Here is an 18,208-nt window from a genome sequence, read left to right on the forward strand (position 1 = left end):
CAAAGGGAGTATGAAAATCTAATACCCTTATAGTAAAAAATATATATTTTTTATTCCAGCAAGCATTTCACTGGAGGAAAAAAAACATACTGAGGTTCAGAGAACTGGCATTAACAGGACAGACAAACTACTGTTTTTATTCTAGGGCTTCTTCAGATTGGATCTTTTTAGATTTGGAATGATGGAGAGACATGAAAGTACATCAATGCTGCGTGAAAGCATTACTGGTCTTTTTAATTGTTTTTATGTTGTCTAAAGAAACAGACAGGCTGAAATAACTGAACCTTTTTAGTCTTGAATACAGAAGACTATGAGGGCACCCGACACAAGTATTCAGAATCCTCAAAGGCACTGACAGTCAACCCCATTGACTGCTTCAGAAAACAAATGGTAAAACATCGAGCAAAGGATGACATGGAAGTGCATTAATAACTCACAACAGGAGGCATTTACCCACAGGTTGTTGGGCGTGTGGAACAAGCTCCGCAGTCATGTGTTTGAAACTGATGCAGCTAGATAAGACCCTTGTTTCAATTAATTACTAACAAACGAGTTAGATGGACTGTGTGGCCCCCTCTAATTTAATCTGTTCTGATGAAGAAAGAGAGGAACAGAAGAAATACAATACGTAGAACCAGCAGAGCTGGTCGAAACAGGGAATGACAGGCTGTCACGTTGCATAAAACGTCTGAATAAATCCAGACATTTCTTTTAGGTTTCAAGGTTTTAAAAAATTCATAGCTGTAACCTCCTGGATCCAGTTTACAGCATGTCAAAAGGCGGTGCAGGCATCCTCCAGCTGAATAGAAGGATAGACAGATTCTTAAAGCAGGAGGTCCTGGGCAGGTTGGCTCCCTGAGCATTGAGCCTCCTGTGCAGTGCTGTCTCCAGAGCAGCTAGGTTGTTTGCTCTGTCCTTAAGACTTACAGTACACATTATACAGCGAGTACTAGTCAGTGATCAGTCATGTCAGCATGTTAGAATGTTTCCAGTTACTGTTAAGCTTTTCTAAACTTGTTAGAAAGGGGGATTATATTATTTGCTCTTTTAGAGAGCTTTTAAAGACTGCTTTTAAAATAGGACCTGTTTTAAAAGGGATAGAATTTAATTCCAGAGACTCAGAGAGCCCATATAAACAGAGGTCCAGTAACTATCACAGTCAAGAAATAAATATCTACAGGATGTGATGGGTCGGAAGGCAGCAGAAAGAATGATTTATGACCCATAATTTAAATGGCTGTCTTTCAATAAGACCAGTAGAGGGTGTCCTGGAGTAAATACTTTCTTGGTCTGAATGGGTATAATGACTAAATGATGTTAGATTGAAATTTTGGAGAAACATGTAACATTCAAATGAATTTGAATAATAGCCCAAGCCAAGACTTATAAAAAGAGGTGGTATACATTTTTTACTACTCCACTCTGTCAATTTAAAAGTAATGAGTAATGACTAATTTCTTAGTCTGAAACTTGGAACCTCTATATGAGTATAGAAGCTTTTGAGTCATAAATACATGCACACATAAAGTCTGAGTTTCTCATAAAACAAATACTGTAGATGCCTGGCTTTAACTTTCATGTCTAATTTCTGTCAGTGTGCTTGTTTTTATGCTCTTTTTGTGTACATACACTAAGCTCATTTATAGAGATTCCTTTTACAATTTACTAGCTTGCAAGATTCATAAGATTGCATGGGCTGCTAGACTATATTCAGAAAGATCCTTGAAAAACTCAGGAGATCATTTTACAGAGATTGTATCTGTAACGAACAGTTCTTTCCGGACCCTATGCGGACGACACAATCCGAAGAAGTGGGGAAACACTAGGAAAAAGCCATGCAGGAATACGGGGATGAAAACAGGGGGGCGTGTCCAAAGTGCGCTGGTGCACGGGGGAGGTGTGGCCGAAGCAAACAATCCAAAAGTAAACCATAGAGGGAATCCAAAAACGCAAGAAAGTCCATAGCCAGGTGATCCATCCGAACAAGGAATTAAAAACACGGGTCGGAACCGGCGGACAAGGAACAGGAACAGAGGTTAAAACCTTAACGGGACCAGGCGCTTCCAGGTCCCGGACTCGCACGGTGCAGAAACCAGATGCAGAGCCAGGCTGAACGTCAGCACCTGGCTTTTAAGGTAGGCTGGGAAAAGGGGTCAGGTGCACAGAATTAAGTCTGAAGTGAAAGGGCTGGAGCACCCTTAAGGAGGAGGGACGATAATCGTGACAGTATCCACCTTCATTAGAAAATTACCTAAGGAATATTTATAAGGGATTTTCCAGACCTGCCATTTCTTGTGCTCTGAGCAGATTCAGCAAATTATTCTATTGATTCTTATTGTAACTGTTTGATCTTTTCCTTGTGAACAGGGCTTTCTATCTTGACAAGTCCAATTTGCCTCCAAGCTCAACACCGAAAGCGGCCTTAATTGACAAGGTAAATCGACATTAACATTTGTGTAAAAAATTGTTTTTTCGCCAGTGTTCTGTTTAATGTGTGTTTTGAAGAAATTTACCCCGTACAATATACTGAATATGCATTGTATATATTAAAGTACTGAAAAACAATAAAAATGCAAAATGAGAATTAACATCAATTACTTGCTAAATTTTTAATGCCTCTCAATGTGTACATTATATATACATACAGTCATACATACAGACTTCATAGCACCTGCAACAATAACCTAAACATCTCCAAAGTCAAGGTTGTGTCACGGACGTCCAAAGGGACTAACCGTGGGGAGCAGGAGAGCGGAAAAAGACCCATATGCGTAGCGGCGAGACGGGAAAAAGGCCCGGGCTCATTAGTGCAAAGAGTTCAGGAATGCCGTATAGAAACCTATGCCCTTAGGGAGCGGACGTGGGGCGCCCTGGTGCTAGGCGGGTCTCAGGACATCCGAACGTCAATGCTGAGCGAGGACAGAGTGCAAGACCCGGAAATATATAGCCCAAGGGAAAGAGAGGGACCGGAAGGACAGCAGACCGGAAACTAGGGACAGGACAGAGAAGGAGCGCCCTCTGGCTGCAGAGGGCGTGACAGGTTGAGGGGATCATACCTTATGTTAGGACATGAATAATAGCTCTGGCATACAAAGTCGTACGTGATCGTATATAGCTCACAAGGTGTGGACGTTTCAAGAAAGCCAAACCAACACCTCAATAGCCCTCAACAGGGCCATTGAGCAAACGTGTTACAAATCCGACACCCAAGCAAATGATGCAGAACACAAACTGCTATGTATGTTGCATTACTACTGTATTCACAGCTCAAGCTCAGGTCAAGTAGACAGACCAGAAAATATGAACTCTGGATCTCAGGCCTCCAAGAAAAACATATGAGACTAGTCCTTGAAAAACCAATGTGTACCAGTAGATACATTGGACAAAGTAAATTCTTTGCTGACCCCAATGTGAATAACTTCTAATTATTTGTCTATGAGCACCGTGAATCTCATGAAATTGTTGGAGCTCAAAGCTTACAGTATGCTATGCTGAAATTGGCCTCCTTTACATGCACTATATTCATTACATACACTTGCACCCTAGTACTAAATTTAAGCAGACTAACCATTTATAAACTTATTTAATAACAAGTTCCAGGTCCACATGGGGTGAAATAGGGCCAAAACGAATCGTATTTTTAGATTTTAAATGATGCCACCTGATTTACAGATTGTGGGGATGTTACCACATTCACTGTCAAAAGTGACTATGTTTGTCGGGAAGTTTTCCTCCCACGTTTATAATACATTCCCACGTACATCCACAAACGGACTTGCATGCCTACAATAAAAACCTGACATTAAAGTACTTCACAATACAGCTAGAGAGCCTAATGGTTTAGAATGGCGAAATGCCGACTTAATGCTCATGTAATAATAACCTGTGCTCATTTCTCATCCTTCTCCTCTCGTTGTCTGTCTCCTCTCAGCTGATGCGGCCTCTCAATCCCCTGGATGAGCTGTATCGATTGATGGAGTCTTTCATCAGCTGTAAGCGCACAGCAGCTTGCCAGTTCACTGCCTGTGGGGCCTCAGGGGTGGGTCTGCTGTCAGTGGCTTCGGAGCTCTGTAACCGTCTGGGAGCCTGTCATATCATGATGTGCAACAGCGGCGTGCACCGGTAACAGTGTGCCTTTTTTGCTTTCTTTTCCGTACGTGTCAATATTTTCCAAAGATGCATGGAAGATAATACATGTAAATGTGATGTACTACAGTATCATTCCATCCCGGGAGTATCTCACCTCGTCCGTTGTCGGCCAGGATAAGCTGCACATTCCCATGCAACCCTGAATTGGGTAAAACATTTAGAAGATGGATGGATATATATATATAAAGAATTAATGACATGCTTCTGAAGCCCTTCAAATGTTTGTATCTGCTTTGAAGTCTACAGGGTACAAATTTCATTTTCACAGTATGATATTTTAAAAACACACATCTGATCTTTGGTGCAAGTTCGGTTTTTCCCCTCAAAGGAAGAAAGAATCCCTAGAAAAATTGTCTTTTACTTTCATTTATTTGAGTTTCTGAATGGTTATCGTTATCATTTTATGTAACTGCAGTGACTTTAATATAAGGAATTACCATACCTGCTGGCACCAGACTCCTCCAGCAGATCTTTGTTAAGGGATTAGAGTGTACTCATTCTGATTGCAATGCCCTAGAAAAGTCCTAACTGCAATGTCCTATGTAGTACATAGCATATGTAGTTCGGGTGGGTAGGCTGCAAACAAGTCATAGGTTTATTCCAGGCTGAAAAGAGAAGAAAGGAGAAGGAGAAGAAGAAAGGAAACACAACGTTTTGGCTGTACATAGCATATGTTTCATATGATTATTTCCACCTTCCATCAGCTAGTCCTGTTATGTTTTTGCTGGCAACTATTATGACAGTATGCAGACCTTACCTTTAAGAGACTGAACACACAAAAAACTTACAGTGATTACAATTTAGTCCAGGAGGCTTTATTGTAAACCCTTCCAGGTAACACCAAAGAGAAACGAACAGCTTCCAATATCTTAAAGCCATACCCAAGTACACACCCTGTACATACTAATTAAAGCTTTTACACCCATGTGAGAATGTGAAGTTGTCAACCCTTTACCAATTACAGAATAATCACACCCAGTGTGGCTATTGACAAGTGTTTATAGCTATTTACACAGTGGCCTCTAGCTGTAGCTTACCTATTATTGCTGCCCCTTTTTAAGCCAATCTGCCACAGACCATAATACTGATTATGTTCAACTTGAACAGTAAAGAAAACCAAAAGCGGTGAAGCTCAAAGACTGTAGACTATAGAGAGTGGATGTTGTGTTATAGGGGCCTATGTTAGACTCAATTTACTTATTTTACTTTCTGCAATGTTTTCAATATGTTCAACTTTCTAACAACAAATCTCGTATTAACTGTCCTGCTTTCTTGGACAGTTACATATTTTATTAGTTTTAAATACTGTATTTTTATTTTAAACCCCTAATTCATCACTACAAACATTGGTTACAGAAAATACAGAGTGATGAAAAGAATAGTTTCATACCACTTTGTCTCATTTTATTGAACAAAGTTGCACTCACTAAAGTTATGCTCTGACCTACTGTATTTTTCACCAAAACACATTCAGGAAAAAGTAAGGGGCTAAATATTGTGCCTGTTTTTTCCTTTTATAGTTTGTTCCTGCAGAAATGTTGTCTCTTTTTTTGTGTGGCCTTTTGATTAATTTTTGAGTATTGGGCTGCCTGTATCCTAATAAAAAATCCAAAATGGACTTTGAGATTTAATGTTGTTTACCAGTGGCAAGTTGTTATAGCAATTAATTGACCATAAGACAGCACGAGGAGCACACTTTACTGTTTTACTGTATTAAACTGAGTAAATATTAAATTCAGTACCTCAGTGAAATGAAAGGGACCAACCTATGAAAGTTATTGGTTGTTAGTGGAGGGTAAATATTGTTTTTAAATTGTACTTTTTTCTACTGTTTTTATTAACTAAAAATATTACCTTGTGGTATACAGTATACAAGGATGATCAAAATGTCTTTAGAATCTGGTGTAAGTTTTATGGCTTGAAAAATGTGAGCATGGTTTGTCAGTTTATATAGTAGTAATGGAAAAGACTACAGATTTTGTAGGGGGTGTGCAGTTCATTTATTTCCAGTAGCAAAAAGCTGTGAAACAGAATTTAATTGGAAATTTCAAGTCACTTTATATGGAATGCACAGGCTGAATCAGATCACAGATAAACATTAAGTAACACCTTCAAAAGCAAAATGAAGCTGACCATGAAACTATGTAAATTTACAGTATTTATTGCCTGCAAGGAGATTCTGTTTAATTTGCGTTCCTGGTTTTCTCAGGAAACACCCCCAACAGCATGCTGTCCAGGTGAATTGGTGCCTTTAAATTGCCCAGTGTAAGCATATACATTATGCTTACATTGCAAAGAACTCATGTCCCATCCCCTAAGATGTACATAAGAACATACAAATGATTATAAATGAAAAGACATGATTTGGTCTGGCCTGTATAGCCTGTTTGGTCGTTGGTTGTCAGGCTAACAGTTGGTAGTCATCCAACTGTTTCTTCAGGATATCTGCTTCAACAACATCAGCTGGGTGGATTGTCCCACATTCCCACAAACCATACATGAGGAAAAAGTAGTTCCTGAACATGGACAGATAATTGAATAGAATATGTATCAAAATGTGTAAAGTGCTTTCAAAACGGCATTTAAATTTCTTTTTTTTTTCTTGGTGAGCGGATGGTGAAGTCATGGGTCTATACAGTATGTATTGCATTTTGTGGGATTTAATGGAAATGTCTAAAATGCCCATTTTGTGGTTTAAAAAGGGTAGCGAACCAGGATGCCTGAAAAGTGGTATTGTGAGTTTTTTCTTACATTAAGTAAGCAGTACATTAAAGCAATTAGGTGGTTGGTTATTGAAGGACTAATTGCAGATTCATTCTATGACTGATTGATTTTGCACATTGTAGGAGATAATTATCCAGTATCACTAGAAGGTAATGGCCCTTTGAAAGACAAGACTAGACTGCCTTAAACCACCCAGAAGTGAGGCAAGACTACAAACATACAATAAGAGTGTGGAAAGCATGAAGACAATTTAATTAGACATAACAAGTCTGATCGATGGAGCTCTGTAGCTTGTTATCACACAAATGTCAAAGCATACTCTTGACTTTCCTGTTCTCAAATGGGCCAGAACCTAATGCTAAAAAAGCAAGACAAAGAGTAAGCAATATACTGTAGGTGTTCCTACAATATATGCCATTTACTGTATTTTATGACATATAAAAATCTTTAGCTTTTCAAAGTTAAGTAGTATTGGCTATATGTCTTGAAGATTTTAACAGATGAACACCTGCAGAAAGATAACTGAGTTTTAGAAGCCAATGTATATTATAATACTGTATGTGTTTTTTGTAACAGTTATACAAGTTAAAGCCCATTTAAAGCTAGAAAATATATATTTTTACAATGTAGAGACATTTAATGGAACCCTGTTCTGTTATTTATTTTTGTGAGAGACATAAATTGAAAATGTTTTCCGTACTAAAAATGAGTTGTTCAATAATTTAAAATAAAAAATATAAATATTAAATTGAGTACCTCAGTGAGTTCTTGGTTTGGGATGACCTCATAAATTACAGTGTTTAAGTCTGAAAATTTGGAATAATCTCAATATTTTACAGTATTTTATAATTTTTAAGTATTTCATTACCTATGCATCTAAATATCATAGAGAATGCAAGCTGTTGTGTGCAATTATTAAACTTATTTTCAAAGGTAGTGTTGCATTCTTGCTATTTAAGAAGATTTTGGCTTAATTTCCCTGATGTAGGAATAGAAAGGGATCTTTAAAGCCCTCAGAAAGGCACTTAATTTAAGATTGAAGATTAAATTGATAATTTATATATAGCATACTGTATAGTAGTTGGTCAAATGCATATTGCAGTCCAATTCAAATCTCTTTAATGGGCCACATGTGAATTCTGACCAGTGGAAAAACCTTATCTGTACACTTGCCAAAAAAAAATATCTTTAAAGGGCCTTATATTCGAAACATTTAGAAGCTTAGCAGAAGCAATAAATGAGGGTTAAAGTGAATAAGCATTTTTGAATATAAAACCCAGAGACTTTTAAGGTTATGGCCAAGATGCTCTGATATTTGAGTTAAGCATTACTGTTGATACCTCAAACCTCAAAGCAGAAAGTGTTTTTGTCTGAAGTTAATGACAGTGATTGAAGCTGTGCTTTAGGCTGGCGAGAGACTCCTGCTAACTTCTCTTTTCTGTTCAATTTCTGGAACAGTAGAATATTGGTGTACTGTTATTGTATTTCATTAATTCTGTTAATATCACTGATTCCTTTATCTGTGTGTATTTCCAAATGAGACGTGTGAGTGTCTCTGTGCTACTGTACATTCCTCGTATGTTTTAAATTATTTGGAATAATTGTTTGGTGCAGACACAAAAGTAACTGCTTCTAAATGGATCCTACACCAAGATGTTTTTTTTTTAATGGAAACTATGTGCAGCCTGTGTCAATGATTAGCCTCTTGAATGGCTGAGAAAAAAATTAAAGCAGAAGAAATTCCTGGCGTATGTTTTAGAAATCGTGTCACAGTGGAACAGTTTCCTCCCGCAATTCAGAAACATACAATTCAGATTAACTGGCTTCTGGGGAAAATTGTTTCTGGTGTACACGATTGTGTCTGTGTGTATATCCTGCCTTTTACCCAAGGCTTGCTAGGATAGGCTCTGGTACCTCTGCAACCCTGTATCGGATAAAATGGTTAGAGAATGGATGGTTGGATGTTCTAGATATCTGAAATCCTGCTGCAAGTACTTTTTCTGATCAGAATTGACAGAAGTCCCGATAGATTCATACAGTAGCAGTACAGAGAGTTGTTGCTTTCCTACCCTGGAGACTTGCGGAGCACCGTCAGAATCCCGGGATGCCAGGATGACAAAAATGTCCGAAGCCACATGCATCTGAGCAAACCAGCAAACACCTTGAGAAATATTTTATTTCTTTCAGGTTAGTTATGGAATGGATTGATACAAAACAGACAGTGGTTGCAGTTAGCGTGTTTGTGTTCTTGGTAAGATAGTGTATGGGAAATGCATTGCATGACCAGTGTCCATGCTTCATTCCTGGCAGGTGCACCCTGAGTGTCACGCTGGAGCAGGCCATCCTGCTGGCAAGGAGCCACGGGTTACCTCCCCGCTGCATCATGCAAGCCACCGACGTCATGAGGAAACAGGTAGAGAACCGGCTGGCTGCCTCCTGCAAGCTTCTGCTTTTCTTGTTTTCTGCTTAGGACTCTGCAAAGCTTAGATACTGCAGCTGAAAGTCCGATTTCTTGATTTTTGGCTGACGATTTCTCTTTCTTCATAGTGGCAGCTGGTATTAAATTGATGAGTATGAGTGACTTTGCTACTTTGCTTTTAACCCAGGTTTTTTTTACTCTAGTATTTCTGGCAATATTCAGATTTTAACAAAATACTCAGTTTTACACTTTTATGTTGACCAGTAAACAGTTATACTTGCCAAGAAATAATTCTGGTCACTTTTTCAGTTAAATACTTAAACCTCATAATCATATTAGTTGAATTCAATTTTCACAAGTTTCAATACAAAGAACAGTGATTAATGATTAATACCTGAAAGGAGTGTTACATGAAAAGCCTGAAGTCATTTAGCCATCATGGATGAATATTAATTGCTTTAAGTTGTTTGCATGAAGCTCCTCTGTCCCTTAAAGTGAAGGAACATTTAAGGGAAAATATAAGAAAAGTTTAAACTTAAATCAGAAATATTTTCCATGTGAGCAAACATAGAGCAATTTAATGATCTAATTAACAAGGAAATGGACATTTAACCCACAAGGAAATTTAAGTCCAAAGGTGTTTCATATACTAATTGGCTTCCAAGTCTATAGACAATTTTAGACAATTTTGTCCGTTTGCATGTCTAAATAGGTCTAAAATAATACACACTCAGTATTTCTTATGACAGTATATCATTTCTCAATTTGCAATATGGTTAAAACATAATGCACAAGTCTCTCTGTTAAAGAAATAAGATATCGACAGGCAATGTAAAATATCGCTTCTGGTTTGAAATGTAGTTTCTTTTCATCTGTCAAACACATTCCTAAAATATTCTGAGAGGCACACTCAACCTCTTATGTTTATAAAGATCTCTGTTAGCTCATTTGCTTACCAACATCATTACACTTGCATTTGCAGTTTTTGTTTTGAAGTGCGATTTTAAGAAGGGTGTACAGGACTAGCCATCTGGCTTCTGAAAGGAGTTCATGTTCACGGCAACGCATGGCTGCAGTGATGGCTCATTCCTGACTGAGTCTGTTACAATGATTTACACACGTCTGATAAATGGACAGGAGAGAATATGTAATTTTGAACTACTTAATTAAACCTGTCATTTTGCCTAGGGTTTTGAGAACCTGGTACATACTGATTTGTGAGCATAATTCACGCCTTTTATGTTTCACCAGTAAATTCCTTTGAAAAGGGACTTCCATAAAGAGATCATGCAACTGACGGGTTCTAATGCTTTTCATTTTCCACACCTTATAGAAAGCACCCTCCTGACTTATGAAATGGATTGCTGAGGAAGCTTCATTAATGCGCTCCGAGCTGTATGTGTGCACAGAGAGAACAATATGTTTTTTGTGTGACACTGGAAGGAGGGGGGTTTTTGCTAAGTGCTCTTAATTCTGTGTCCTGGATAAAGTGGGAGCATCTCCTTGGAAACAGTAGGAAATGCTTCTGCTTTCCACACTTTTGGATTAAAAGTAATCTGTAGTGACAGATTTGGAGTCACGGTGAACTTTAAGCATTGGCAAAATGAGACCTTTCGTATTGGTAGGGTGTCATTTTGTCTCTTTGGTTTCAAAGTTGAAGAGGGTGGATATCTACCTTAAATCCCCCGTAAGAATGAGAATCACCTTTATTCGCCAAGCACAGTCTGGAAAATAAGGCCCTAGCAGCACCCACTGCCTTCTCTCTTTGAGAAAGTTGGAAATCCAGTAGAAGATGAAAAGTGGAAGAAGTTCTAACTGTGGAGGAGGTCTGGAGCCAAAATACACAAAAATGATGACTGTTTATCTGGCTTTTTAACCTGGTGGAGACACATTTGCCATTAATGTGTCATGATCATTAATTTGTGTGGAAAACAATTAGAAAATTGTTATGGCCTGTTGGTGAAGTGGCGCATCAGCAATTTATTTCCATTGTTTCGCTTTTGGATTCCAAATTCCACTGTTTACCAAATTCCAAGTGCAAATACAGTACCTTTCACTTCCTACGTCTGCAACTTGTGAAAAAAAAAAAACATTCTGGAAGGAGAACAGAAGCAGCTTATAGAGTTTATTATAATATTCTGTAAAATTATTACACTTTACAATTTATACAGTACTGTACATGTTAATTCATATTGAAAGTCAGATTATACAGAACACTGTTGTCCCCTATTACCCTAGTCCCAGTGTTTTTCAAACTAAAATAGATAATATAGTACATTTTCTCAGATGGTTCTTAAATAAGAAGCAATGCTCCTTTTGTGTAAATCGTTGAATGAATATTATTAACCAAAAAGGGAAAAGGTTTTATCCCTCCTTTTTGAAGGAGTACTTCAAGGACATTAATTTACTACCATTTTATTGCTTATTTTTATTGCCTACTTTATCTGTCTGTTGGCATTTGTAAAACTATTGCATTCTTCGAAGATGGTTTTAATAAATTAAATTGAAAATGGCATTACTGCCACACAGCGCAGCATTAAATGTGTGTATTTTGGTTAACTTAACTGCCTGGAGAATTAATTAGCAAATTCCCTAGTTCTTAGGCTCAAGCATGGCTTCTAGAGTATGAATGAATCCCTACCATACTTTCTACCGTTGATCATTTATTAAAATATTTTCACTATCAGAGGAAATGATTGATAGGAGCTATCCACATGGATATATAACAGCATTAAGGAAAAGCTACTTACATATCAGAGCTGAGATGGTATAATACTCACATTTAGATCTCGCAAACATTTATTTATTATGACTTTTGAAAATAATATAATAAATTGATAACATTAATTATATAGTATCATTATACTACAGTTTATATTAAAATATTTAAAATGTTTCTTAAAATCTGTGAGTTTATTTTTTAAATTACTTTTTTTTTCTTGCAATTGAGTAAGCAAGCTCCTGAACTTGAGAATTAGAATATGGAATGTGCTTGGGTGGGATCAAGTGTTTTCCAGCATTGTTATTTAAATCTCTGAAAGCAGCATTGTGTCTTATGAGCCTTTTGCTCCAGGTGAAAAATAATCTTTTATCTGTTATTTAAAATGTCTGTGCTTAAGGCTGCACGAAAACAAATCCAACAGAAGCAGCCATTTAGAACATGCGGGTACCTCTGTGCCACGGAGTTCATCGCATCCTTGCTTTTTTATTTTATCAAATAATCTGATGCAGGACTGTAGTACTCTGTAAAACTACCAGGTCAATCCTTAAAGTACTCCAGCTGCGTGTAGTTGTCAGACAAATTGTACAAGTACATGTTTATTTAGCTTTCAATGTGCTTTCAAAATAAACGTATATATGCTTAGTCTGTGAATTTGGGGCTGTAAGGAAAATAGTTTTTTAGCTCCCTGGCCTTTTTAGATTCCCCTGTAGCATTTTATGAATGGTACCCTCTTGTCATCTCTCTGTGGATCTTCCTAATCTCATAGTACAGGATATAAATACAAGTTCTTTAAATCATAAACCTTTCCAGACGCATCACCTGGGTTTCTTTCTCAATGTGCACTGCTCATACTCCATGTGACTCAGTCTAGTTTGTGGGTTCTCCCTTTCCTGAAATTTACACTGCATGTGCTCATTGAGCATTGCCCTCAAACTCAAACACTAATCTTCAGAGTGGTGTGTTCATAACCTTCTCGATTTAGAAATACTACTAAAGCTGCCTTGTGATCTTTCATTTCCACTTTTTGTGTCAGATCTACTAACCATACCTTCATTCATATTCTGTCTGGGCAGACTTCTGCAAAGAAGCCTCCATGTCACCAAAACTCCTAAATAAAGCATTCCCAACCTTCAGGGCTTAGGAACACAAGCTACTAACCCTACCCTCTCTCAACTGCAAACACAGACAATGAACCCACAACAGTACTTGAAAATGTCTGGCTATGTGCACAAAGCTCTGCCCTTTGGTCTGATTCTTGGCTCATGACTACTGCGGTACGTTTCCCAAAGCTGTTAAGACTAAGACAGAAGTCAAGCATTACTTAGTTTCTTTTGTTGGGTTTTCAGTTCCTTTAAAATTGTTATAGGTATCTCTGTCCTGCCACACTTGGATGGATGGGTCTGATATTCATCGTATAATTACTGATCTTTATCCAGGTACAAGCTCCAAATGAGACTCTGACTGAACTACAGCTTTTGACAGCTAAATGGCTAAGTCAGTTTCATGATCAGTCTTTCTCTTGATCCAATCTTCTCAAGTAAAATTATGTCCTCATGCGTTAATGTTACATTTCTTAAAGTAGAGGCAGTGTATGTGCATTAGAGATAATCATTCCCTGAGCTAAGCTTTTAGGGTAGACATTTACAAAGTTTATATTCAATCTGAGGTTGATACCGATAGAAAAGAAAAGGATGAACTTTACTTGTCACCATCTAGATGTAAAAAGCTGAAAAGTTAATTGGTCTCCATGGTTAAATAGTGGCTTGAAATTCACTGCCTGACTTAAGGGCTCTTACACAGATACGTGTAATTATTCTGAATTTAAGTGAACCCCTATTATTGCACACAGACAGAAACTTTTCAAATAATTGTGGAAAAGATTTAGGTTTGCAATTATCATTCATAATTTTATTTTTATTGTTTACTTATGATTATTTATGTACAGTAAGCAGATTTACGTATGCAATCAACATACGGTATTTTAGTTTTTTATTTTTCTAGTTTTAGCTTTTTTCTCCCACAAGCACCTTGAGCATTCAATTTAATTCATTCAACTCGATTAAAAGTGCACATTGGACATTATTTGAAGGGACTGTGGATAGACGTACACCTATATGAATACAGACAGTACTGTGTCTTGAAAATGTGGTGAAATGAGTCTGATGATCTTCCCTTAAAGTACTATTGTAGATCATTTCACTTGATACCCCCTTGCACACAACAATATAATAAATAGTTTGATCTTCCACTAGAACTGCTGGTAGAGACTATTAAATATCTAAATATGGCTGTATATGACATTAATATACAGTGGTCAAAACTTTATGTTGGTGATCTCCTTCTTTCTTCTTTTGTATTTCTGTCTGCCACATTCTAATTTTATTTTGATTACTTATTGTAGACTTCCAGAATCTAAATAATTGATCAAAGTCAGTCCATATGCCCTTGAATCCCCTTGCTTGGACAGCTCATCCACTCCACATTCCCATTCAGCCACAGTTTTCAGGATTGATTTATTCAGTCATTAGGATAGCCTCTGATTAGCAGTACATTCCTAATAACAATAAAGTATGCACAAGTCCTGAACAACATTTACACAAGTTTAACAAGATTATCTTTACAAACTACATTGTATGGTGGGATCTCCATTATGAAAATAAACATAGTTCCTCACAGCAGGTTCTATTATACTGTACCTAGTTCAAGTAGGTAGCTGCGTCAGAAGGAGTAGGATGCAAAGGAACAAGAAGGCTCCACGGCCAAAAAGTTGTGTTTTCTTTCTTCTCTTTTAAGCATGGAATAAACCTATTACTTGTTCCCTTGCAGCCTACGCATGCTGACGCAGCTACCCACCTGTATGTACAGTAGTCAGTTATGACTTCTTTCTCTTGTCAAAAAACACTCTCCTCCCAGGAATCTTTACAGCATTTGGGATAGCGAGCTAGACAAAGCCTGACTGAGCTCCAGTCTAGGGCAATGTTTTGTACTGCATGTCCCTGTCACACCAGATCTGGCATTTTAATACGTCACACCATTTCATTTTAACATTGTGTGTAGACTACTGTATATGCAGCACAATACTGGGGGTTCCAGATAGACATCTTTCCTGGTCATTTCTACCATAGATGCACTCAGGACGGAGATCTCTTTTAGGCCTCTGTGTCACAGATTCACAACGTATCCTGCACCACCTACTGTACATTGTTTTGGAGAGTCCACTGGAGTACGTTTGAGTGTCTGTGACTACATACAACTAGATTATACACTGTGACAGCAAAAACTGTGACTTACGACTATCTTTAGGGCTTTTTTAACTAACTCTTTTCCAGCTTCTCCATTTTTCTCCATTATTTGGTTGTTAAACTAAAAAAAATATATGTTCAAAACGCTTTCAGATTACGCATCATATTTTTCATATGAAATGGTCGGACCTGATGGGAACTCATGTCCGTTGTGAAACATACCTCACTGAATACCAGATCTTTGTCGATATGAGATTAACTTTCGTAGTGAGATTAACCTACTTTTGACCTTATTGAGTTATTCAAGTAGGTATTAGGGGTGATGCAGAAAAGCTTAACTTGCACATATTCTGTGCTCAGGGATGTTGCATTCTACAGTAGGTTATGCAGATGCAGCTCCAGTGTTGCTGTTTCTGACGACACTACAGTAAACCCTACTGCGCTGGGCTTGGAGGAACTCCTGTATTGAAGGCAGCTGTCAGCACGGTTAAAGTAACGTGTGACCTACAGCAAAAAATAAAGATTATTTATAGACAGTGTTCTTTTTTAAAACCATGTACAAGGAGTGTAGATTTATGATCTCATCCAATGCTTTCAGCTAACAAGGGGCCTGTCTTCTCATTGTCTTGATGTAAGGCAACCTTGGTTTCCCTGTAAGAGCCTGACTTATTAAAAAGCGTCATCAGAAATGATTAATAAGAACAGAGAGCGGTACAGTGCAAACTCATAGTTCATCTCTGTGACTTTGGAGGCAGTAAAAATGTATATCTTGCATCAGCATTTATTTTGACAAGTGACTGCGTCTAAAATTACCTGGCAAGGCCAATGCTTGCAAAATTGAAAAAGAGCAGTTTGGGACTGATTAATTCTTCAATAGCACTGCTTCCCTGTTGAAAGAGTACCTAGAAATCAAAATTCTCTTGCTTTATTATTTATTATCAGCTAGCAGAGACAGGAAAGTGCTGTAGAATTTAAATTGTTCTTGTTGAGCTCTTAAAATATATGGCTACATCATATCCTACACAATTTGATTTGATGTAAAGAAAGTTCAGACAGTATGTCCTGTACGTTTATACGCATTCTGTTGTTGTTTAACCTGATGCCGTGTAGGTAAGCTTACTGTATTGTTATCTCTTGTACCATAATGAACATTTTCAGCATGGCTTCAAAAAGATAGAAGAGAAGATAGAAGAGAACCACCCTATATCAGAAGACTGTGACTCTAAGGATGCTTTGACCTTTAAAAATAAGAAACTTTATTATTAAACGTATTTTGCCAGGACATTATTGTGCGTATTTTTGTTTTTTTGTAGCTATTGTATGTACATGTAACAGGCTACCTCTTGGATATCATGCAAACACACCACTAATTTTATTTTTTTTCAAACAGGGAGCAAGAGTCCAAAACTCCGCCAAGAACCTGGGAGTGAGGGATCGTACTCCTCAGTCTGTGCCCAGGTAACTCAGTGAGATGCTCTGGACTCTATATTTAACCTGTGAAGCTGTTTCTCTCTTCCATCACTTCATCTGCTCTGTGATTTGTTTTAAAGTCACGTCTTTCAGGAAATGGTTGTATAAGATCCTCAGTGCAATTAACTACTAAAAAACAAATGAGCTACATGTAGATGGGCAAATCTAAAGCTGTCTTGGATACTTCAGGGTGAGAACACTTTATAAATGCAGCAAATAATAAATCGGTACTCAAAATACTGAGCAAGAACAGTCCAAATGATAATATGATAAGCAGACATCAGCAAACTGCAAAATTGTGTGTTTCTATGTTATACAGAGTGTAAAGTATATAGATTTTGGAAGTTTTTTGCCTAACTGCTAAACACAATTAGTCAATTCACATTAGGCTGATATGATATGCTACCTTACTGCTGTGTCAGATTTTTAACTTTAAACAATAAATGGTAATTACTTTAAAAAGAAAGAAAAAAAATCAACGTATGTAGAATGTGGGATGTGTAATACAAAGCCCACTTTCTGTGTTCAACCGCATTTTTCCTTCATATTTTTCTTTTTCTTAAGTTTGTGCCACACGTGGTTTTACTTCAGCTGCACTTGTTTCTACTTTGAGTGGGAGGTTTATTGAAATCGTACTGTAAGTAGTCTGTATAAAATACAGAAAAGGTTCTAAACCAGTTTAGCTGTGTGGCCAGCTCAGGCGGGGAACACTCTTACATCCTACTCTGTGTTCCACTGAGAGATCAGAAACAAAGTGATGTATGGAGCAGTGGGCTTCTCACTGGGTTTTTTTTTTTGTTAAGACAACCAATTAAACAGGAAGGTCACTACCAGAGAAACGAGCGTAGAAAATTGCTTACAACCTCAAAATACAGTGTATTAGATTTCATAAAGCAAAAATTATATGGCACTAATGTCAAGGCTAAGTGTGAGGCAGCCACTGTTAAGATATTAAAAGCTAGAGGTAAGCCAAAATTAGTAAAGGACGCTGAATGTGTCAAAACCATTAGACCTTGAAATATAGGATTTGTTGTGAGACCTAGCCTTTTGACCCTTTTAACAAAATTGTAAAATATTTTAAAGTGGCAGATCATTAGTTAAGCTGAAGTGACAATATATAAAACAGCATTATATTTGAAGTATTTATTAGTTAATTGAACAAGTGAATGTTTACAAAAAAACAACTTCAAGAGGAGCTCTGCAGTGATGTGTGTGCACTTATAGAATTAGTACTTACGGTGTTTACTAATTCATGCACTTACAAGTGCTGTAATTAAAACACCAGTGATTTCTGGTTATACTGACCTTATTACATGAGCAAGATTTACAGCGTGACAGATGGTGCAGATGCCACCAGTGTTACCATCTTGTAGCCGGATCTGTCAGGTCTCGGAAGCGCGGCAAGGCTCGATTTAGTCAGCACTGGGATGGAAGACCTCCCAGGAAAACAATGAACTGTATGTGGTATGTGAGAGGTATTGG

The 18,208-nt window shown here is 37.5% G+C and overlaps 1 protein-coding gene and 1 long non-coding RNA gene across 2 annotated transcripts in view; one reads left to right on the forward strand and one right to left on the reverse strand.

Annotated features, from left to right (window-relative positions):
* The window catches only part of prex2 (phosphatidylinositol-3,4,5-trisphosphate-dependent Rac exchange factor 2), a 171,372-nt gene that overhangs the window by 149,187 nt on the left and 3,977 nt on the right, over positions 1-18,208 (forward strand). The window contains exons 36-39 of the mRNA XM_006633898.3: positions 2,368-2,434; positions 3,932-4,122; positions 9,184-9,286; positions 16,647-16,714. Of these exons, the coding sequence (XP_006633961.2) occupies positions 2,368-2,434; positions 3,932-4,122; positions 9,184-9,286; positions 16,647-16,714 (429 nt within the window). The remainder of the gene's footprint in view (positions 1-2,367; positions 2,435-3,931; positions 4,123-9,183; positions 9,287-16,646; positions 16,715-18,208) is intronic.
* LOC107078142 (uncharacterized) lies at positions 9,294-18,159 on the reverse strand. The gene is made up of 3 exons (XR_001479135.2): positions 18,032-18,159; positions 9,687-9,780; positions 9,294-9,426 (listed from the first exon to the last, which is right to left on the reverse strand). It is a non-coding gene; the product is annotated as an uncharacterized lncRNA (long non-coding RNA).

Source organism: Lepisosteus oculatus, chromosome 6 (genome assembly GCF_040954835.1).
Source record: "Lepisosteus oculatus isolate fLepOcu1 chromosome 6, fLepOcu1.hap2, whole genome shotgun sequence".
Taxonomy (NCBI): Eukaryota; Metazoa; Chordata; class Actinopteri; order Semionotiformes; family Lepisosteidae; genus Lepisosteus; species Lepisosteus oculatus.